The sequence below is a fragment of the Phoenix dactylifera genome, chromosome 12, assembly GCF_051530095.1.
Source record: "Phoenix dactylifera cultivar Ajwa chromosome 12, Ajwa_hap1_PhDact_Kaust_v1.1, whole genome shotgun sequence".
NCBI lineage: Eukaryota > Viridiplantae > Streptophyta > Magnoliopsida > Arecales > Arecaceae > Phoenix > Phoenix dactylifera.
In genome coordinates, this window is record NC_143201.1 from 15,914,451 (window position 1) to 15,937,126 (window position 22,676).

At 38.2% G+C, this 22,676-nt stretch overlaps 2 protein-coding genes across 8 annotated transcripts; one reads left to right on the forward strand and one right to left on the reverse strand.

Moving 5' to 3' along the window:
* Nucleotides 1-563: 563 nt before the first annotated feature.
* Nucleotides 564-8,890, forward strand: LOC103719127 (putative histidine kinase 3). Of its 4 annotated transcripts, none has more exons than XM_088708604.2 (11): nucleotides 564-2,404; nucleotides 2,656-2,937; nucleotides 3,568-3,737; nucleotides 3,840-4,052; nucleotides 4,159-4,345; nucleotides 4,479-4,530; nucleotides 4,612-4,841; nucleotides 4,936-5,034; nucleotides 5,123-6,231; nucleotides 6,477-6,771; nucleotides 8,413-8,890. In XM_088708604.2, exons 1-10 carry the CDS (start codon nucleotides 2,009-2,011, stop codon nucleotides 6,760-6,762), a joined length of 3,024 nt encoding a protein of 1,007 aa, XP_088564730.2. In that variant the 5' UTR covers nucleotides 564-2,008; the 3' UTR covers nucleotides 6,763-6,771; nucleotides 8,413-8,890. The 4 variants fall into 4 exon arrangements, 3 of the variants coding, with proteins under 3 accessions (XP_088564730.2, XP_089782589.1, XP_088564731.2); XR_016397976.1 differs by having other exon boundaries at nucleotides 627-2,404; nucleotides 5,123-6,253; XM_089926463.1 differs by having other exon boundaries at nucleotides 627-2,404; nucleotides 8,421-8,890.
* Nucleotides 8,891-11,459: 2,569 nt separating this feature from the next.
* On the reverse strand, nucleotides 11,460-22,356 carry LOC103719116 (PHD finger-like domain-containing protein 5A). Of its 4 annotated transcripts, none has more exons than XR_015971974.1 (3): nucleotides 22,236-22,349; nucleotides 13,998-14,139; nucleotides 11,460-12,090 (listed from the first exon to the last, which is right to left on the reverse strand). XR_015971974.1 is itself a non-coding variant. In XM_088708608.2 (3 exons), exon 3 carries the CDS (start codon nucleotides 12,064-12,066, stop codon nucleotides 11,734-11,736), a length of 333 nt encoding a protein of 110 aa, XP_088564734.1. In that variant the 5' UTR covers nucleotides 12,067-12,090; nucleotides 13,998-14,094; nucleotides 22,236-22,307; the 3' UTR covers nucleotides 11,587-11,733. The 4 variants fall into 4 exon arrangements, 3 of the variants coding, with proteins under 3 accessions (XP_088564734.1, XP_088564732.1, XP_088564733.1); XM_088708608.2 differs by having other exon boundaries at nucleotides 11,587-12,090; nucleotides 13,998-14,094; nucleotides 22,236-22,307; XM_088708606.2 differs by lacking the exon at nucleotides 13,998-14,139 and having other exon boundaries at nucleotides 11,587-12,090; nucleotides 22,236-22,356.
* Between the last annotated feature and the right edge of the window lie 320 nt (nucleotides 22,357-22,676).

Here is a 22,676-nt window from a genome sequence, read left to right on the forward strand (position 1 = left end):
TGAAATAATTGAAGATTAAGCTGGGTTTGTATTCAAAAACTACTACATGTTCAAATTTCTAACAAAAACCAACTCAAATCAGGCTACATCAGCAGGAGTCTAGGCCTGTTTGATGTGCATGCTTGCTTGACAATAGTGAGGCATACATGTGACATGAACTAGCTAATTTTTGCCAACATAAAGTGAACTAGTAATTGCTTCTTAGCTAATAATCCTTTGTCCTTACCTACAAGGACTAGCTCTGCATTGTTTTTTTGAACTGGCTACTCGACATGACAAGCCTATCACTATACTATGAACGTTATTTATTTTGACAAAGAAATCAACATCTAATTTAGTGGCCTGTAAAACTCTATTCAACAAGCATCAACAGTTCAACACATACCAAATAGAACTAATCCTCTTGTGTCACACTAGCTAAGAATATTCCACTTTTTCTTGTCAGAGATGGAAAAAAAAAAAAACAACAACAACAGCTGCCTCAAATGGTGGAGCTTTATGGTGGCCCCACACCCTGTCATTCCTCATATCTCATCAAAGATATCCAAATTCCAAAAGCAGCTAAAACTACACCAAGCTCAACTCCACCCATCAAAGTCCAAGCCCGCTCTCAAGGAGCCTCCTTTACCCTCCCCTGCCTGCCTCTCTCTCTCTCTCCCCCCCCCCCCCCCCCCCCCTAACTCTTCTTAGTTCTTACTCTCTCCATCAAATGCTTCATGTCTCTCTCTGAACCCACCTACCCTTTTGTCCAAACTCACTGTTTCCACATCCACACCAAGAGGTGGCACACACCCCTGTCCCTGTGAACTGGAACAACACATCCCCTGTTCCAGTGGGGATAGAGAGCAATAAAGGGCCATTTTGGTCCTGGAGGAGAGAAGAGTACAGCTCCCACAAGAAGCAGGGCACTTGCGTGCAGGGCTTGTCCACTGCTCTGATTGGGATGGGAACACAGAAAGGCAACTGATCTGTGCTGAGTGGAGGTGGGGGGGATGCCTTTCTGGTCCTTTGTTATTGTTGATTGCTCTATTGGGTCTGTTTTTTTGTTTTGTTTTGTTTTAATCCAATTCCTTTGGGAGGATAATGGCCTTGGCATTCAGACACCTCTCCCCACCTTATTCCCCATCATTCTCTCTCAGGAATTTCCTTTCCCGGAGCCCATGAATCAAACTCCGTCCCACTCGCCCCACCACCCCCATAATCCCCCATCATCCTCCCCCTTGCTTCCCCTGTTCCTAGTCAATCTTTGAAACTCACTAGTTTGGCCTATTCCCTGTTTGATTCCAGGAGGTTTGGTTGCAGGAGATGAGCTGTGTTCTGTTTTGGCTGATTCCTTCATTGTCTTTGGTTATATTTCCTGGTTTGTGCTCCAGTTCATTTCTCTACAGCTCAAAATTGGATCTTGCTGGGTTTTGATCCATTCTTTGTTGCATTCCTGTAGGTAGAGTGTGGGACCTGGGCCTTTGTTGCATTTTTCCTCCTTGTTCGTGGCTCAGGTCCCTGTTTCATACCTCAAAATTGGATCTTGCTTGGACTTGCTTAGACACTTAGAAGGAGCTGTGGATTGTGCGGAGAGAGGAGATTTTTGAGTGTCTCCTTTTCTTTGATGTTTTGGGTTGTTTTCCTTTGGGTGGGTTTTATTTGGTTCCTGCCCCATCTGAGATTTGAGGGTTAAAGGAAGGATTTCTCTTTTTAGGCACTTTACTTACGTGCCCCTGTGGTAGGCAGCTAGGATAGTATGTTACTGTTCTTGTTTGAACTAAATAGGACTGTTTGAAAAGGTTCAATAGGAACTTTTTTTTTTCCTTTTTTGCATCAGAGGCAACAGTGCTGACCACCTTTCTGTTTCTCTGCCCACCAAGCCATTGAATCGCTTTGCCCTCTATTTTAATTTCGCGGTGTTATATCAGATAAGTATTGGATGAGTCCTTTGCATGCATTTGGGCTTGGATATAGTGTTCCTTTGCTTAGCTTTGATGCTTGCTGATGGCTGTTCTCTGAGATCCCCATGACTTGGTTCCTCGATGCTGATACGATGGAGCAGAAGGCTGGATTCCTTAGTGATAAGAGGAAGCTCTGGTTGGGATCCTGTGACAAATTCTCGTTGCGAGGCTGGAAGAGTCACCTTTATAACCATTACTTTGGGTCGAAGAAGGTCAGAGAAACATGGTGGAGGAAGCTTCTGATCTTGTGGGTGGTTGGGTGGTTCTTAGTGTCTCTGTGGATCTTCTGGTTGATGAATTCCCAGGGTATCAAGAAGAGGAGGGAAACACTTGCTAGCATGTGCGACGAGCGTGCCAGGATGCTTCAGGACCAGTTCAATGTGAGCATGAACCATCTTCAGGCATTGGCAATCCTCATTTCAACATTTTATCACTCCAAGGAGCCATCTGCCATTGATCAGGCACTAACTTCATTTCAGCTCTCTCTTCCCTTCAAAGTATTTTGGCTCACTGTTTCTTAATCTGCTGGTTAGATTGAACTACGTAATGATTAACTAGAATATGTTTGGTTGGCTAATTTGATCGAATCTTTCATAAAGAAATGTTAATAATTGTTAATGAATTGTAATCCTTTGAAGTGATTTGTTTTATTTGACTCCTTTCCTGACAGTCTGAAAAGTGAAAAATGCCTAACTAGATTCTTGGTATGCAGATGACTTTTGCAAGATATGCAGAAAGAACTGCTTTCGAGAGGCCACTGACGAGCGGTGTGGCTTATGCTGTGAAGGTGCTGCATTCAGAAAGAGAAGAGTTTGAGAGGAATCAAGGATGGACTATCAAGAGAATGGACTCCACAGAGCAATCCACGGCTTGTAAAGATGATTCAGCCCCTGAGGCCCAGGAGGTATCACCGGTTGAAGAAGAATATGCTCCTGTCATCTTTGCTCAAGATGCCTATAAGCATGTGATATCTCTGGATATGCTGTCTGGAAAGGTAGAGACAGACTTTGTTCCATGTCCATCATGTCTTCCATTAGATTTCCTATTTTGCTTTAGAATTCTGGATGAAAGTTCCCTGATAGTGGAGTTAGGAAATTTGCTCAGGTTCTAAAAGAGACACTTCATAAAACAGTTTCCATAAAGGCTTTCTTTCTTTGATTTAATTCCAATTTTTTATCATGTGTGTTGGCAAGTAAGGAAGCACCTTCTTGGCTTATTTGCTAAAATGATCATCTTTTGTTAGGCAGATCTAATAAGCATGTAATAAGCATACCGAGCTGTTCGTTCTATTGTGAAATTAGGTTAATCTGATGTAAGCAAAGAAATGTTTAACTTCTAATCTATTTGGGGCTTTTTGGGTGGTTACCACATTCTTTGGCTTAGGGAGTTGTAGCACGACGAATTTCTGGAATCATTGAAGTGTGTCAGTCATAATTCAGATTGTGGATGGAATGCTTGATAGTTATTTATGTTTGTTGATGGTTACTAAATTGTCATTTTTCCGATCCTGTTTTCATTGGAAAATGCTGTAAAACTTTGTTTCAATTAGATCAGACTTTGTTATGTTTTGTGTTTTCCCTCGTTACATTTGACCATCAACCTACAATTATCTGCACATATGCAGGAGGACCGTGAAAACATTCTACGAGCTAGGGAATCTGAGAAGGGGGTCCTAACTGCTCCTTTTCCGCTGTTAAAATCAAAACGCCTTGGGGTTATTCTGACGTATGCGGTGTACAAAAGAGAACTTCCTTCAAATGCATCCCCACTGGAACGTATCCAAGCAGCCATAGGGTGAGTAACCAACATGTTATTCATTAAAAGTTCCTGCTTAAGAACAAGTCATTCATCCATGCCATCAAAAAAAAAATGATTCATTCAATTTGGCTTAAGCAGGTACTTAGGAGGAATCTTTGATATAGAAGCACTGGTGGATAAATTGCTTCACCAACTTGCGTGTAAGCAATCCATTATGGTCAATGTGTATGATACCACCAAACCTAACAAACCTATCAGAATGTATGGTTCAAACATGATGGGCAGTGGTATATACCATTGCAGCACCCTTCACTTTGGTGATCCATTCAGAAATCATGAGATGCAGTGCAGGTACTTGACATACTTTGTTTTATAAAATACTTGTAGAAAATATGTATACACATTTGTTTACAGCAACGAGAAATACTGCTGGCACTCCTCTAAAACTTTGTTTTAGGTTTAAATACAAGCCACTGTTGCCATGGCTTGCCATAACAACATCAATTGGAGCTCTTGTGATTGCCTTGCTAATTGGATATATTTTTCATGCTACGGTCAACCGCATTGCCAAAGTGGAAGATGATTACCGGGAGATGATGGAACTTAAAAAATGCGCAGAAGCAGCAGATGTGGCAAAGTCTCAGGTAGGTTGTGCCATGTTAACCCTGGAAACCACATACCTTTTTTGTAGCCTTTCAGTTTATTAATCTTTTCTTGAAATAGTTCTAGTTTGAATTTGTCCTCCTAATACCTGTGGTTCCGTTTTATGTTCTGTAGTTCTTGGCAACAGTATCTCATGAAATCAGAACTCCAATGAATGGAGTTTTGGGTGAGGAACCGAAACATGTCCTTAACCAACTTAACATTAGAGCAATTTAGAATGATGCATATTGACAAAATTTAACTTTAGGCATGCTGCAAATGCTTATGGACACTGAGCTGGATATCACACAACAAGATTATGTGAGAATTGCCCAAGAAAGTGGAAAAACTCTTGTATCACTTATTAATGAGGTTCTGGATCAAGCAAAGATTGAATCTGGCAAGCTTGAGCTTGAAGCTGTCAGATTTGACTTGCGGGCAGTTCTGGATGATGTCTTGTCACTCTTCTATGGAAAGTCCCAGGAAAAACAAATAGAGGTAACTGATAATTTTAAGCATTCTGTTATCCCTATTTATCAATATTTCATCCCCTGACTGCATGCCACTGTTCTTATGGGATCCCTGAGAAAAGTTGGCAGTTTATGTTTCTGATCAAGTTCCCGAATTTCTTGTTGGTGATTCTGGAAGAATACGGCAAATCATGACAAATCTCATGGGAAATTCCATAAAAGTAAGTAGTTGCCTTTCTTTATATGTGAAGTAGATTGATTCTTATAAAGTTAAATAAATAAGCAGTTGCACATTTTTCCCTTTTGCAGTTCACAGAGAAAGGGCATATCTATGTGACTGTTCATCTCGTCGAAGAGGTGATGAATTCATTGGAAGTGGAATCAGAAGCTCAGTCAGTTAGTACCTTGAGTGGCTTTCCTGTAGCAGAAAAAAGGCATAGCTGGGAGAGCTTTAAGATATTCAATCAGGATTTGCCCGTGACTGAGCTGTCTCTTTTGTCAACCTATCCTGATCTTATTAACTTAATCATATCTGTTGAAGATACAGGGGTAGGAATCCCTCGAGAAGCCCAGTCCCGGGTGTTCACTCCTTTTATGCAGGTAGGCCCATCAATTTCACGCATTCATGGGGGCACTGGCATTGGACTTAGCATCAGTAAATGTTTGGTTGGTCTCATGAAGGGAGAGATTGGATTTGTGAGTGAACCCCAGATTGGTTCCACTTTCACCTTTACTGCTGTTCTTATGAGAGCATGCAGCAATTCAAATGAGTACAAATCATCTGAATTTCAAGGGATGACCGCATTGGTGATTGACCACAGACCGGCCAGTGCAAAGGTCACAAGGTACCATCTACAAAGGCTTGGTATTCATGCTGAACTGGCCAGTGACCTAAATCAAGTTCTCTCTAGAATAACTGACGGAACATTAATGGTAAATATGGTTCTTGTCGACAAGGAAACATGGTTGAAAGATGCTAAACTCTGGCCTCATGTTATTAGCAAATTAAGTAAGGATGACCAGACAAATATTCCAAAACTTTTTCTGTTAGCAAATCCTAGCAGTTCTCCCAAAAGCAGCCCCACTGGCTCTGCAGAACATTTTTCAACTATAATAACCAAGCCCCTCAGAGCAAGTTTGCTACAAGTGTCTCTGCGACGAGCTATGGGTGGTGGAGACAGGGACAATTTCCAAAAGGGAGGGGTCCCTCATTTGTCGTTGTGCAGTCTTCTTCATGGAAAGCAGATTCTGGTTGTAGATGACAATACCGTGAATCTAAGAGTAGCCGCCGGTGCTTTGAAGAAGTATGGAGCTGATGTAACTTGTACAGAGAGTGGGAAGAAGGCAATCATAATGCTCAAGCCACCACACGAGTTCGATGCTTGTTTCATGGATATTCAGATGCCAGAAATGGATGGGTACATCTCATTTACTTGCTTGGTCAAGTATCTCCTTTTTATTATTGGAATTGCAATGACTTCTACTGCAGTTATCATGTTTTTTTCAAATTTTAATTACAGATTCATTTTATCATTGCAGTTATCTTTTGTATTGCCGGATTTTTTTTTGACTATGTTTTATATTTTTGTTATATTCAAGTGTTTCTTAAACCTTTTATTTAGTTGTTTGCTGAACTGTGAAACTTCACTCTTAAATTGCTCAGATTTGAAGCTACTAAAAGGATACGAGAGATGGAAAGTGATCTTAATGATCGAATAAAACATGGGGAAGTACCATTGGAAGCTTCTGGAAATGTCTTGCATTGGCACACTCCCATATTGGCCATGACAGCAGATGTGATCCAGGCAACGCATGACGAGTGCCTAAGGTGTGGAATGGATGGCTATGTATCGAAGCCATTTGAAGGAGAACAGCTGTACAGAGAAGCGGCTCGCTTTTTCAAAAACGAAAAGAACCGAATAGAAGAGTTAAAAATATGCATGGCATAACAGCAGAGGGTAAGAACTTCAAATTTTATATGATTACCTCTATGATCAAATTGATTTTTGTTCGCTCAAATGCTGTGATGTAGCTTCAGATAACACTAACCTATCTCATTGTTTAGAGGATTGTAACATGTTCTAAAATATATCACACAGCAAAACATGCACTTGAACTTGAGATATTTATGTGGTGATTTAGACATTTTTTACATCAGATCATTTACATCTGTATGTCACCGTGTTAACGTATGTTAGTGTATTTGTTTGTGATAAGGTGTCCAATTGCAGTGAAATAAGAGAGAGATACCACTGTAATTTTTTTTCTCACAATAAATGTCACTTGGAAGTGTTGAAGTAACTCGGTGAACCGAATAATATGACTATCACATTGGTATTCCTAACAGTTAATGCTAAAAATTTTAGAGATGATAAGATAAATATAATATGTAGAACATAGGCGAATTCCTTCTTGAGTTTATGACAAGATATAACCAATCCATGAAGCAATTGCTTTGCTATCCTCTACACTAAGTACCTTCATTTAGAACATGACAAATCACTTCAACTTCACCCCTTTTCTAAGATCTTCATTAGGAAACAGAAATAATTCCAATGTCCATTTTTAGGCACATGGTGCTTCATTGGTGGAAGAGGAAGAAGTATGAGATGAAGCTTTTAATTCCATGAAATTTCGTAGCTATTTGTCTACCAAAGTAATCTATCAAGATGATTGCTGACCGATTTTTCCTCGTATCATCCATTGATCGACTTAGGAAGGATTCTTCTGTATCCATTCATGGATCTCACATCACATGCAGCAAATATTATAACGTAAAATGAAAGCTTCACAAATTATTAGAAATTATGCAAGACAGCCTTTAGAACACTTGAATTCATATAAGTTGATGATCACTTGATCACTACTCCTTTTAGTAAAAACTTTAATGTATCACTACTACTAAGTTGCAATGCCAAAAACTACAGGGTTTAACTTCTGATGTCATCACTGATGATGGAAAAGATTGTATAGCCACATAACTTGATTTTCATTTTCAGTTAATTCACTCTGAAGGTATTACTTCTATATATAGTGGCTATAACCTAAATAATAAGAAATATTAACCAGTCTAGACATTTCATCTACTAACAAAATAATGCATATCCTTCTTTTACCAAGAAAAGTCATCCAAAGTCTCAAATTGTGTTTCAACTAATACCTGAAAGTATTTGGAACAAGCTCTATTTTCTAATCTAGCATGTGACTTAAACAAACCTGGTGCCTGAAAACCTAAATGTCTTGGCTGCTCCATGTTTTGAAACACGGCATCTAGACTGCTGAGCTTCAGTCTTTCTTGATTGCAACTATGATTTGACTGTTCCAGTTGCAGTGGCAGTGCTGTCGCAGCCGGATCATCTAAACCAGCCTAAATTTTTTGTGCTATTAATCAGCATCAGATTATGCACTCCTTTAGCTTCTGTTTTAAGCGCTCATAGATTTAGCATGTTTTATGCTTCCATCATGCATGCTGTTAAACTTTCCACATTCAAAAACTTGAGACATTTGTTGTTTCTGGTTGCAAGAAATTTTCCATATGTTTTGTATTTATTTTGATGCACAATTTATAGAACTATGTTTTTTATATCCTTTTGAATTAGCCTGCCAGGGATGAAATTTGAAGATGGAAGAAGTATGTTCTATTCCTCATCTAATTCGGAATATCTAACATATGATACAATTTACGCATAAGGTGCTACTTTTCTTTTTTTCCTTTGTCTGGAACTTCGTGAAGAACTCCATTTTATCTCTCCAACAAAAAAGTTTTTCGCTGTCAGCGCTGTGTGAAGGAGCGACACCTTGCACTTGTCCTGGATTGCAGCGCCACTATCCTGTCGTGTAAAATAAAATGGGTCTTGGAAAAATTCTTTGCCCCCAAGAAATATGGAGTGTACAGAGATGAACAATCAGTTCAGATTTTTTTTCTTTTGTTTATTTTCTTGAATATGTGATAATACATGTATTCTTCAGAAAAGATTAAATTCATGGATGTAAATTACACATTCAAATAAAAATTGATGCATCAAGCAGTGTAAGACTCCTCTTGTATATAAAATGACTTTAGCCTCTTTCGTTCAATGAGTTGCTTTCTGAAGGTGTGGCTTTTATGATCTCCTGAATGTTTATGGATGCTTTCATGTTAATATTTTTTATTGCTGCATCATATGTACACTCATCCTAGGATGCTGAGAGCCCATGCATATGCTTGACTCGAACAGCATTTTGAGAATGATCATCTTGTATTATAACAATCCAAATGTAGTCTGCTGATGGATGACTAGCTTGATCCATGTTCATGATTTTCTTTAATTTTCTAACTGTTCGATGGCTTTGAACATTGACGGTTGGCTACCTAATATAGCCATAAACAATAAAGTTTGGTCCAGTTATTTAGGATGGATGAAATCCATCCAAGCTGTCACTGTCTACTCTCTGGCCCCTCCTCTTTTTTTTTTTTTTCTTTTTTTTTTTTCTTTTTTTTTTTTTCGGTACACCAGTGCTTCACACAACACATGCATGAGTATAGCCAACAAGGTCAGAAAAAAAAAAGCTGATGAAAAAAGTAAGAAACATCCGCTTGATTCACTAGAGGAATCCACCGGAGTGATGCGCCACAAAGAAGGCCACCCGGTTAGCTGCATTGTTCACCTTCCGGTAAACATGGGTTGCTCGAAATGAATCACAACCCCCCTTGAGCCTCCGGATGTCATAGAGCAGAAGTTGCCCATCCGAATCTCCTTCGAGGTGGATGCAATCTGTACCTAGATTATGCCTCGTATAGGAGTGCATCCCATACCGCTCTCAGCTCTATGCCGTTGACAGAGGTGTCATAGATCCGCCGTGGTCTCTGATAATAAAGCCCACTTAATTTTCTTGCGGATTGTTTCATGCTAGAGCTATTGATGTCGTCTCTGGCCCCTCCATTTGAAGCTCTTCCCCTTGCTTAGTCTATATCATCTCAAATGGTTATTTCACTCCGGAGTCCACATAGCCAATCTTTGATCATGTTTCTTTCCAACTCTAATTCCACTTCTACCATATGTCCTCGAATCCACCATCTCTGCTGTCATTGCATTCGTCCTATGTTCATGTACTCTCCGTTTCGCTAACCACTCCTGCTCTATAAATATCTCTTATCCACGTTTCTATGGTATCATGTCCATCTTCATTTTAGTATGCTTTTCTGGTCGCGACAACCTTGTCTCTCCATCTCTTTTTGTAATAAATCTACATCACTAATAGTATCCGTTTCACCTTTCCAGAAAATGAAGAAAACTAGTACAGCTAGAAGATTTGACCTGGGGTTCTTTTTATCTTCATCCTATTTACACCCTTAAACTTGTACTAAAATTTCTTTTTTTCACCTTTAGCATGTACCAAGAGCATCTTGCAATCATAAAAAGCACATACTATTTGATAAAGCATTCAAATCAAAGTTAAGGGCACGCTATTTGATGAGAGGACATAGCAACCTAACCCATACCACACCCACAGAACCATCCTAAGAAGGGCCAATACCTACCCTATTATTTTCTTTTGACGAGGCATGAGTGGCTACCCAAGCTTTGGAGGTTAAGCAGCTTTTCCAGAGGCTACTTTAGTTCAATCATCATCACCAGAGCTAGATCCATTGAGGCCCCCAGTCCGGCAAACTGAGTAACTAAGTGGGGTTCACAGATTTGGAGTGCCCATACTCTTGGAGAAAACTTAAAAGAGACCTGCTGATGATGTTTGGAGGTGTTGAATAAAATTTGTTGCCGCTAAAATCCGACCCGACAAAGTTAAACAATGGCTCCATGCTCTCACTTCTATATATATAAAATCTAACTCTATTTTACATAGCTCATACTCTTAGATTTTCACTATTCCATCAGCATTTGACCTAATTTGAGCATCGAAAAATCCCCGCCAGATCAAGTCCAACAACCTATAGTATTTCTCTTTTTTGTTTGCAGGTTAGATTTTCTACTCTGATTTTCTACTCTGAGCCGACCTTCCAATCCGAGCAGACCACAAAGCCTACCAACCACTGCTCACCATTACAACCTATTCATCCAACTTTGTAAGGTCGGATCTTGGCTGCAACAAAACTTTTGCAGCTTTAATTGATAACGTAAAAGCTGGGTACCTTTAAACACAGAATCTTCAAAGCGTGATTGTACAGTGTTCATTTAAAGTTCAATTGTAAGACCCTTTAATCTAATTATTTGTTGTTCATCATCGGCCAGTCTGAAATGACAAAAGATTTAGGACAGCAGGAAAAACACTTTCGAAACATCATCATCTTAGGGCAACCTCACAGCATTTGGATGATGGAAGCAACTTGTTGAATGATTCTTTTAGCAGCCCTCGCTTCATCCAATCAGACTCACGATGGTATGGCTTCTACTCCATCAGTTAGGAGGAGAATAAAAACCAGATAAAAATTCACAGGTCCACATCCATGCAAATTGCTCGGCTACTTACCAGGATACAACCAATCATCCAGTAAGAGACACAAGCCAGCCATGCTTCAAAATTTTAATAAAAGCTTTTGTACTGTTTCTCCTTGGTAAGTGCAAACTCATGTCGAGATGAAAACACCCCTTTTTTCTCTAGCTATGTCAGGCAAAACCAAAAGTTGCATATCAGCTATCACCCCTCCACGAAACACAAGAACAATAAAGTTCACTAAGATAGTCATATCACAAGAGAGTTCTGCATGGCTAATTAACACATCACCTGTGCTAGTTGGGCCTCACAGTTTCCAGTACATGAGGTTCCACCCATCTAGTAAGTGGGTCTCTGCACCTTACAAAAGTCCAATCTAGAATAAAAGTAATTCAAATATACAAAAAGCTTCAGATTTCAATGGTACCAACATGCAGCAAAAGCAAATCGCAGACTTGGGATGGCAGACTTGCACCCATCCATGTCCCCTATCATCTTTTCTTGAAACCGTATTTTTTACGCTCATAGAAGAGATCGGTCTTGGCACTCCCGAGATTGACGATTTTGGGGCATCCATCTCGGTCCTTCTCCTGCTGGGTGCACTCCTTGCAGTAATATGCATCGGAAATGCCAACACCCCCGCAGATGACACACCTGCCCTGGAAAGAGCCATAGTTGCACTCATCACAGACACGCACAAGTGTGCATGGACGCACGTATGAGTCACAGATGACGCACTTGCCATCACACTTCTCACACAGGCGGCCAATGGCAATTCCCGGTTGCTTCCGGCACATGATGAGGTCAGGGTGGTGCTTGGCCATGATGTCTAGATGCTAACAGAAATCCTGGATAAAGTAAGCTTTCATTGATCAGAAATCAGGCAGGTAAGGTTAACTTATTTGTTAGAGCTCACCGTATCATTTCTAATGGAAATCAACAGGAAGCATGATAGTAAATAAAGGGCAGACTGCCTCAACAGAATAAATCTAGAAAGCAAGAGGAGATGAACTGCTGCAAGTGAGAAAATACTAGATCTTTATTTACTGATCAAAAAAGTCATAAAAAAACAGGAAACCAATCAGCAGTGATGAGTCCAAATATTAGATGCATCTGGATGCTACTGCCTAGCATTCCTCTCATAACTTTTATTGAAACTCTTTTACACAAAAAAGAGAGACAACTATAATTGCTCAAGTCCAAATAATTGGGAAGTACCACCCAAGACTCACTTGAACCTTTGGTTTTTAAGCAAAGGGGTGTGACAATCGGAAGACCATTGAAACTCTTAAAGTTTCAATTAAAATACAGCTGCTGACAAAATGATCCAATCTTAGTGTAAGATCTAAGGCTCAAGACTGCATGAATCAAGTATAAGATCAGCATATTAGAGTGCTGAGGATAGTGAGACATATGATAAATGATAAATTAGAAAAGATAGGGTTAAGAGAGCATATCAGAGGAAGGTTAAGAAAGACATTAAATGAAGCTGACACAAGGGAAAACTATTTGTAATGGTGGCATGACTCACGTCAGAAGAGGAGGGGTTTGATAAAGAGCAGGGAGAGACCAAAAAATATATTTGGATGGACATGGTGAGCAAGTTAATTTGAGAATGCTTTCTAAATTAGATGACATGACATGAATCAGTCAACTGCAAACTGAAGGGAGGAGGCTTCTTGTCCGTCAGATTTCAAGCAAAAGCTGACAAATGAAGTTTGGGCTTGAACAAAAAGTGCATGCATAGAACCCTTGGTCTTGAGTTCGATTTTGTGAAAACTAAAAGATGTTGTCATGGCCTATGCAAGGTCATTAACCATAGGTAGCCTTGCCATTCTCGTATTGCTCATACAGCATGCATATGTGTGCACCTATATGTGTGCATACAAGCATGCGCATGCGCACAGTGCAGAGAGAGAAAGAGAGGGCGGGAGAGAGAGACCAAAAGAGTACATTAGGGCATCCAACATAATGGCATTGAAGAGAGAAACATGGAGGAAAGAAAAGTTCCAGTACCACTGCTTGCCCAAGGCCATTGGCTCCAAAAGCAACCACCATATGTGAATTGCCAAAGAAGGGCCAAGAGGAAGTGAAAAGAAGGGGATAAAGATGAAGATGCCCCTCAGAGGAGATATTGTTGATGTTGGGAGGGATGAAGATTCAAAGGCCGATGTTAGATGATAGATTGATATGTAGAGTATAGGATGGGTTATACATCAAATTATGTTGATGCAAGGAATGCTGAACCAACCCGTACTGTTGAACCAGCCCGTACCGGCCGGTTCGGCCCGTACCGAACCAGTCCAGTCTCTGACCGATCCGGTTCGGCGTTAAAAAATGGTATTGGCTCGTATCAGCCGGTACCGGCTAGGCCATATTTTTTTGGGCTTTTGGATGCATGAACCAGGCCAAACCGGTCCAGAGTACGCCTACCGGTACCGGTTCGGCGATCCTTGTGTTGATGATGGGTCATAGTTGCTGTTGGTGCTAAACTCAGTGGCCTGTACAGGTTAAAATATAGTTGAGGATTATTCACTCCTATATGTTGGTTTGGAAGTTGGCTTCTTTGGCAACCAATGTAATTTTGGTCGATTGTAATAAGTTCCAAGCCTACCTCATGAACCTAATACCTAGTCTGAAGTTTGGAGTTCTCAAGCCAGGCCTTCAGCCACTTGGGCTGGTTTGGCACTACAAACAAGGAAAAATATATATATATAAAACAAAAATTGCATTATCTACAAAATTTTTGTATCACCTTAGCAAAGTGGAAGTCCACCAAATTTCCACCGAAGTCTATAGGATGCTTGATCTGGAGCCCCCAGAGTATAAAGCTTTCCCTGCTCCCTATGTAACTAGAGGCATTGTACAGCCCAAACATGAACGAATACAAAAATCATCTGTGATATATAACTGACCACTTTAGCAATACACACAATACATATATCATTTAAAAGAAAATCAACAAAGTTGATTGTTCAAAAACTTCACAGGAAGTGCATCATGAGTTGGATTTATCATATCAAAAGCTTCTATCACCACATTACATAAAATATACAGGTAATATCATTGAGATTCATTGAGGGATTTAAGGGATGATTATGTTAGGAGTTGTCATCTTACAGACAGGAAACCTGTACAAGAATATAATACATGATTCTTCATGCAGAGCATGGGAAAAATGAGCCATACTTATTAAGTTCTATAAAAGGAATAAGAACCTTTATAGATATTGTAATATCCACAAATTTTTGATACAAAAAAATTGATCAAACTAGACTTTAGTTAATTGTTTGAATTAGGCTCAGTTTGAGACATGGCATTTGCTAACAGTTTGGTTTGAGCTTAGTAGTTGAGTCATGGCTACAGTAATGATTTTATTAGGAACTATTTTGATACATTGATGCTTAGTGTTCAGTGTAATGGATTTGACTTATGTTAGGAATCCTAATAGTAACTGGCCATGACCATGATAGGTAAGTTATGCCCTGTTATAGATAATGTATCTAAGGTATCAGGGAGTGGCTGTAACCAAGTAAAGAGAGTTTGACTGGCCGAGAGTTTTGAATTGGAGAGGGTAAAGAATAGGGTGTGAATAATTTCTTGTTACTAGTAGGTTTGGGTGGTCTTCATCTAAAATTGTGGTGGGATGCTATTGTGTGCTACTAGTTGTTATTTAGAATACATTAAGTTAGAGGCCATAGCCTTGTTCTCAATCAAGGATCAAGTCTACATGCGTTCAAGTACATGCAGGAATCCAACACAATTGTATTTACTAGTGACTTAGTAGAATAGAATATTGTCAATAGGACAAATGGATGGTGAGAGAGTATGTTATAACGTCTTTGACTAGGAAGTACACAGTCCTTGTTGGACTATCTCGTTTATGACCTATAAAAGGCCACAGTGGATGTTCCTTGGCATCTAGAGTGTGTGTGAAGAGTGCCCGTGCATTGGCCAAGAGCTTAGGATACGTACGATATCTTGTGTGTTTGGACAGGATGTTGAGGGAGATAGTACACTTTTTTTTTTTTTTTGCTTAAGCGGGCTTTTCATACATCACGGGTACGAATACACCCTAAAGAGTCAGAATACAAAATGTCCCGAAGAGCTCCGGGCATCTCTCTCTCCCCAGCCCATAGGGTGCCTCCAGAGTGGCTCGCAACAAACGCGGCCACCCAAACGTGGCCGCCCCAATCGGCCACCCAGAGATAGTACACTTCAAAGAGGGGCTGTAGTTCTGGAAGTTTTAATATGACAGTAAGCCTAGCCTTTCCTTACCAATATCATTTTTATCAAGGTTTGCAATCTTTGTACTGAACCTCGTACTAGTACATTTTGGTACAGTGGCGATATGCTCGGTATAGAAGTTGGGTTGGCGTACCAAAACTTGGTACCCCCCTACTGAGTATCAATTTGGCTCCAATATAGTCCAGTACACACTGGTACTACAAACCTTGACTTTAAATTATTTAAACAACTTTTGTATATGTTGATTTTTTGTTTTAAAGAAAAAAGATTGTGTATGAAATAATTTCAGACTTATTTCCAACTAATAAATTTATTTTGAACTTCTGCATTTTAAGTTTCTGACTATCATTCTCCAGCTTTTTAAAATTATGTATATTGGACAATGTCTATTAGAATTCTTCAACACAATTTCTGAAAAATACAATTCTGTTTCAAATTTCTGCAAAATAATTTTGTAGATATCTGTATTTTGGTTCTCAAATTTCTAATTAGTATATTTGTGTATATTATATTCTATAACTAAATTTGTCGACAGAAAGAATTCTGCATAATAATTTTGGAACAATAAATTTCAGCAAATTAAACTACTGAATAGTATATTTTTGTATATTATACTTCTACAACTTGATTTCTCCAAGATAAAATTTCCATTCATCAGTTTTCTGCTTAAAATATAATTAAGCTGCTAAAATTTGGGAAAGTATTTTCTTGAAATTCAGGATATAAAACTATAAGGTTAGATTTTTAAATTTAGTTGATCCTACATCATATTATTTTTGTACAAATAAATATATACAAATTAATTTTGAGGTTTTATTACTATTGGCCAATTTGAAAAAGATCTAGAGGGGTATCAAGTTAGTTGTAGCTAAGTTTAATTTTGGGGCTGAATACGACTTGCTAAGGTCTATAACCTTTTACAAGACTTCCAAGTTTCTAGAAATAATTCAGGGAAATTACTCGCAGATTGTGCAAATTCTAGAAATTTATTACCATTATCTTGATTGTATTTGAATAGGTTGTAAATGATTACTAGATCCTGGAGGGACCTTTCTAGATTAGTTGGGTTCATTTACTATTGATGCCAGCAGAGTAAGTAATAGTTCACCTTTCCTACAAGCTTTCCATTTTATTACTTATGGAAAATTTTTTTGATATCAAATAAATTATAAATTGATTAGTATTGTTAAATGAGAAAATCTTTTGGATTTTATGCAATTATGTTAAAATTATGATTTGTATGGAAAATACAACTTGTAAGTTAAAAGAATTACTTCTACTTTTATTACTAAATGTTATGTATATTTTGTTTGGAAATATACAAATAAATATTTTGTTAATACAAATAAATATTTTGTTTTAGAATTTGCCATCTAAAATGATAAATGAATACCTTTAATATGCTTTGATCTTTGACTCTTATCCGGACTTGATTTTGGACCCCACCATAGGGGTTATATATTTGGTTGTTTTGGAACTAATATTATTCTAGCCTGCTTTGCAGGATCTAAATACAGTATTCTGGTCCCTTCGCAAGGTATAAATACAAAACTTTGGCCTTGCTATAGAGTATAAATGTGGTCATAGTCTCATAGTCTGTTGGGTGGAAATACAAAATTTATTCTTAAGAATATGAATATTTGAGTAAGCATACCTGAATAGTTTTAATTATATATATATATATATATATATATATATATATATATATATATATATATATATATATATATATATATATATATTCTTGTTAAGATAAATGATTTTGCCTTTTATGTTTAGTACTAGAAAAGAAAATTTATTAATTTACTAGTTGAACAAATTAGTGAAGGTATTCATTACTTTCTAGGCTATTAAGCTCATTATTTTTATTTCCCTCCTTTTCTGATCTAGAGTCTTTTAGATTGGCAGGTTAAGATGGTCAGAGTGTCATTTGAGACAAGGCTTGGTATTTTTAGTGTGGACTAGATTTACCTTTACAAAAAATTAATTGAGATTATCTTCTCTAATTTTGTTGAGTAGTTGCAACTTATTTGGAATCTTAATCTGTGAATTACAAATTATTAATGGTTTTTGATGGTTTTAAAACTTTTTAAATTATTATTTGAGGTTTAACCAGCTCTGACTTTGTACTGCTGCCTGTAAATTTTTTATTATATTGCATTATTTTGGATTTACTGGTTTTAATGCTTGCATGCATCATGGGGCTCAGTCTCGTGGGATATATGGCCATGTCACATGTCTAGCTCTTGTGGCTGGGTTTGAGGCATGACAAATACACTGTATATTTCAAAGTTTTCTCATTCCAATCGAAAATTCACTTTCCTAAAGACTAGATGTTTCGTTAAGAGTAAATATGATATTAACTGTCGTATGAGTACCTTCTTCCCAATCCTTCAAAAAGAAGCCTATATAACTTTCTTCAGTTTTTTCATTTTCTTAAATTAAAAAAAAAAAAGAAAAACTATCAACTGGTATATTGCTTTAGAGGAAGAGGGAAAAAGAAACCAAGACTTGGTAGAAGGAAGAGCAGACCTAAAAACAGTCACAACCAATCTTGAAAATGTTCTAATGAAGATAGTCATGAGCAGCTATTACATTTCGTTCTAAACTTCTAATATTCTCTTCTAAAAATGGAATGACTTATGCTATGGAGGTCTCATAGTTATCTCACATCCAATAAAGTGAAAATATTAGGAAGGTACTCAGACGGCATCTTCAATTTATATGTCGAGATATAATTAGCTTTTCTTTGTGTACCAAAAAAAAAAAAAAGAGACTTTTTTCTGTTGAGTATTTACAAAGTGGTTTATGATTAGATGACAAGAATTCTGTTCACTTTTAGTCTTATTTACAATAACATAGAAGTCCATATTTACCCTGTAAATTGGATACACTCACCAGGCATGAGTTTTGGATATGTAAATCTAAGCTTTGCAAATTTGAGTTTTTATAATTGAATGGGACTTCCCTGTTTGAATTTTACTTATCTCCCTCCTTCTCACCTCTTTCTGCATTCCTTGACCCTTCCTATTTGTCTGATTATCCAATATAAATCTTATTTTTATAGGGTTGATCAGTCCAAAACTTCTTATTCCTTTTTTCTATTTCATGTTTCCCTTGAATCTTTATTCTCCTTAAAAATGGTTTGCTAGTTTATCTCCTCTCTCTACACCACCAAACTAATATTTTCATTCCTTTCTTATATTTTATACATGATCAAGATGTCCACTTTCCCAGGGGTGAAGCCAAATCTTAGTTGAGGGGCATGGCCCCCCTCAAGGAAGCTAGTAGTTAACCTGTCTCCACTTCCTCCCTAAAGTCACCCCCTTTCTCGCTCCTGGAGCATGTCCCCCCCCTCAAGGAAGCTAGTAGTTGCCCTATCTCCACTTCCTAAAGTCACCCCCTTTCTCGCTCCTGAAGCACGTCCCCCCTCAAAGAAGCTAGTAGTTACCACTTCCTCCCTAAAGCCACCCCCTTTCTCACTCCTGGAGCATGTCCCCCCTCAAAGAAGGTAGTAGTTACCCTATCTTCACTTCCTCCCTAAAGCCACCCCCTTTCTTGCTCCTGGACTCCTATTACTATCCCCAGCATCCCCTCGAGGTCCTGCTTGGTCACTCCCTAATCCTGACCCTCCGGAAGTGACTCAGGAGTGATGCTTGGCCACTTCCACTCATCTAGCCCCATTTTCCAACCAAAATCTGAAGCTTTCATCCCATGGAGCTCTCCAATCATGAGGAGATTAGTTAGATCTATATGAAATGATTCTTCTAGGAATAGAAAAAGATTTTATGTTGGATGTTGGATTGTGCGGTTTGTGAATTGCATCTTTCAATAACCATTTCCATACATATGCTGAATATACAACTATTCTAGTCCATTATAACTATTCTCCTATTAACTAAACATACTTCACACCATGATTTTGAAAAATCTCTGAAATTGGATGGTACAATTGGTACCGTATCATTCTGGTATAAAATTGGCACTAGTATAAGTGCTAGAATGTTGAAATAGTTGTACCGATACATACCAGCCATACCAATCTATACCAAACCATATCGATGTATACTGACAATACCGTATCGGTCAGATTGGTGGTTTTTCAATTTTTTAAAATATGTCAGTTTCTGTATGCACTATCGATACCAGTATCGTTTTGATGTTGTACAATTCTGATGGAAAAACAATACGCGGTTTGGTATCGGGTATTTAAAACCTAAAAATGAGTATAAATAATTTGGCAAACAATCTAAATACAAATGAGTTTTGTAGCTTAGTGATAAAGGTAAAGGTTAGATGTCCTCGAGGTTTGAGGTTCGAATCCCCTCACAATATACATACTTTTATAAAATTTTATAAAAAATATATATTATATATAATCAGGTTCATGTAGCGGGTACTCGAGGGGCAAATTCCAAATCCGTCCCAAATCCTAAGAGGTCTAAATTTTAAATCCCAAATCCATTCCCAAACCCTATAAGGTTTTGCTAAATAGGTCCTATTAGGGTTCGGAATGGGTCGGATATCCGAAAAGACCCACTCGGCAACCATCCCTAATACTCTCAAATACACGACATCCAATAACTATGAATAATCAAATAGAAATCACCAGATAGCATTTAATTCAACTGTTAATAACAAGTGTTTGTCTTGCTGAAACTTTGAGAATGTATTAGACAGATACAAAATCTATTGGCTATACCTAGTTTTGTTAGAAAGTGAGAATTTTTTTCTTGCAAGATTATATTTACATGATTAGCCTTTCATCAAGTAATAGAGCAACTTCTTATCAACAATGGGTCAAGTGGTTTTAGTTTAAATACAACAAATGCATTCCCTTCGCAAAAGGTTATGAGACAGCATCTTGGATGTATGATGGATTAGCCCACTAAATTACAAAAATAGACAAATTTCAGGAGGATAGGGATAGAGCAGTTCTTGTTCAGAGGATAGGAAGGAAAGAGATAGAGAGAAAGGAGGCATGGAGAAAGAAAAAGAAACAAGAAAGAAGACATGGTGCTGCCAGAAGCTTTGCGGTGGGAAGAGGGCTTGAGACAGATAAAAGGAGTGATGCAGGATCAGAGGTGAGGAGACTTGTGATTATCTTTGGTAGCATATTTTATTTTCCACAAAGAAAGTGGAGAGGCCAATTCCAGTTTATTTGTGCAATTCTAGGCTAGAACTAGCTAATCCTTGGGTGTCAAACTGGACATGGGAAAAGTGGGCATGGCTTCCTCTCTTTCCTCTTGGTAGCTATAAGTAATTTGACTGATGTAATCTTCAGATAGAGTCACATCCATGACAATATGGAGGATCAGTTCAGTACAGTAGAAAGTGACTGATGCAAGATAAACATATTGTCTGTATACTGAATTTTTTGCTTTTTGACGGCCATCACTGAATAGTGACCACATTCATTTAATTGTTAACCAATGACTTTCCAGTTATATTTCTCATTTTCAAACATTAAGCATGGGATGAGGGTAGAAGTTTGAGTATTACTAAGAGAACTTTAAATTGCTTTACCAATGACTTTCCAGTTATATTTCCCATTTTCAAACATTAGGCATGGGATGAGGGTAGAAGTTTGAGTATTACTAAGAGAACTTTAAATTGTTTTTGAGTCAAGAACGCATAGGATTAGTCAAGGATAGGGTAAATAATGCCTCTTAGGCTTTAGTAAATTGGCCTATACTGGTTAGAAAGAGCATTTATCAATGATTTGGTGTAAAGCAACGTCATAAGTGTCAACCCATGCCTATCCATGCTGGCTAGCATACCATGCCAGGCTAGCATTGTCGCTGGCACATGATCGACAAAACACCCATTAAATAATATTTTAACTTTTTGAACTGTAAAAACATTTATTTGTATTTATATTTTTCCCTGCCAGGCCCTACCATCAGCATGGCATGGTGAGTTGTGTTGCTCCTTGCCTAAGCGCTCCTACTAACATTGATACTCAAAAAACTTGGCATAAAGAATTATGAATCAATTACACTATAGCGTACATCTAGTTTTATCTTCTTCCTGATGGATTTCAAGATATACTAATCATCCCAGAAATCCACGAACAATAATCTGTAGGGAAAGGAAGATTGATAACTGTTCATGAGACAACCACAAATCTAAAAAACCTAGCATGAATACAATTACATAAATTTTCTCTACCATATTGACATGGGTGCTACATGTTTGATGGTTCATAGGTGGGTTCCAGTATTCCAGATAACAATGTGAAATACCTATTACAAATTTAACCCCAGATTCCAAAAAAAACCTACTCTTGTATTTTACAAACACAAAACAACAAAAGTATTCAGGCAAAGAGAACGACAAAACCACGACCCTGGCAGAGATTGGTTGTACATAAAACCCTAACATGACCTACGCCTGCGAAGAGAGTATAAGAATAACAAGAAATAAATCTAAGAGTAGATAAAGCAAAAATTACACTCGAGAACCAGACTCAAAGATTCCAGGCCAAAAGAAAAATCATCATCATCATTAAACTGTTCGATGAATGGCTTGAGTTACTAATCCCAGAGAGTAACAAACTACATTAGGCACACATAGCGATTCGCGGAAAAATTCAAGATATCAATACTAGAAGCTATGTGATTTCTCGCTAAGCCTTCTTTGAAATCGGAAATCGTAGTGCAGTTTAGAATTCCGAAAAAAAAAACACAAGGGAGAAGGGAATAAAAGAGACCGAGAGAAGCCGAAGTGCGAAACAATTACTCACCTTAGAAGGAGATCTCTGGAAAAGATTAAGCCAAGCCGTTCGAGCTGCGAAGGAAGCTGAGCGCGAGGTCGAGAGGTAATTAACCTTTCCTTCTTTTATTTCAGAAACTAATGCACGGCGGAACTGGAAGCTTCTCGAGATCTAAGAATGTAAACGGGTCGGGTTGACCCATGACCCGACCCGCATGGACCCGAACTGGCCGAACCGACTCATGTCAAAGGATCTATGGTTTTTTTTTTATTATAAACCGCCGTCTCACTATATAGTATGAGTATGTCTTGAACAGTCACGGTACAAAACACAGGCTAAACCCTACGGAATGGGGGCAGTGCCTTCTCATACAAAAACTTCGATATGATGTACTGCAAAGGAAGTAACCTAGTCAGCCGCACTGTTTGCCTTTCGAAGTACATGTGTGACTCCAAAAGAGTCGAGACCCTC

What these genes read in the sequence shown, in the direction of transcription:
- LOC103719127 (XM_088708604.2), top strand. Translation starts at nt 2,009, where the DNA reads ATGACTTGGTTCCTCGATGCTGATACGATGGAGCAGAAGGCTGGATTC. An exon ending in CAGATGTGGCAAAGTCTCAG is followed by an intron (nt 4,346 to 4,478) that starts GTAGGTTGTGCC and finishes TATGTTCTGTAG; the next exon opens with TTCTTGGCAACAGTATCTCA. An exon ending in TCATGGGAAATTCCATAAAA is followed by an intron (nt 5,035 to 5,122) that starts GTAAGTAGTTGC and finishes TCCCTTTTGCAG; the next exon opens with TTCACAGAGAAAGGGCATAT.
- LOC103719116 (XM_088708606.2), bottom strand. Translation starts at nt 12,066, where the DNA reads ATGGCCAAGCACCACCCTGACCTCATCATGTGCCGGAAGCAACCGGGA.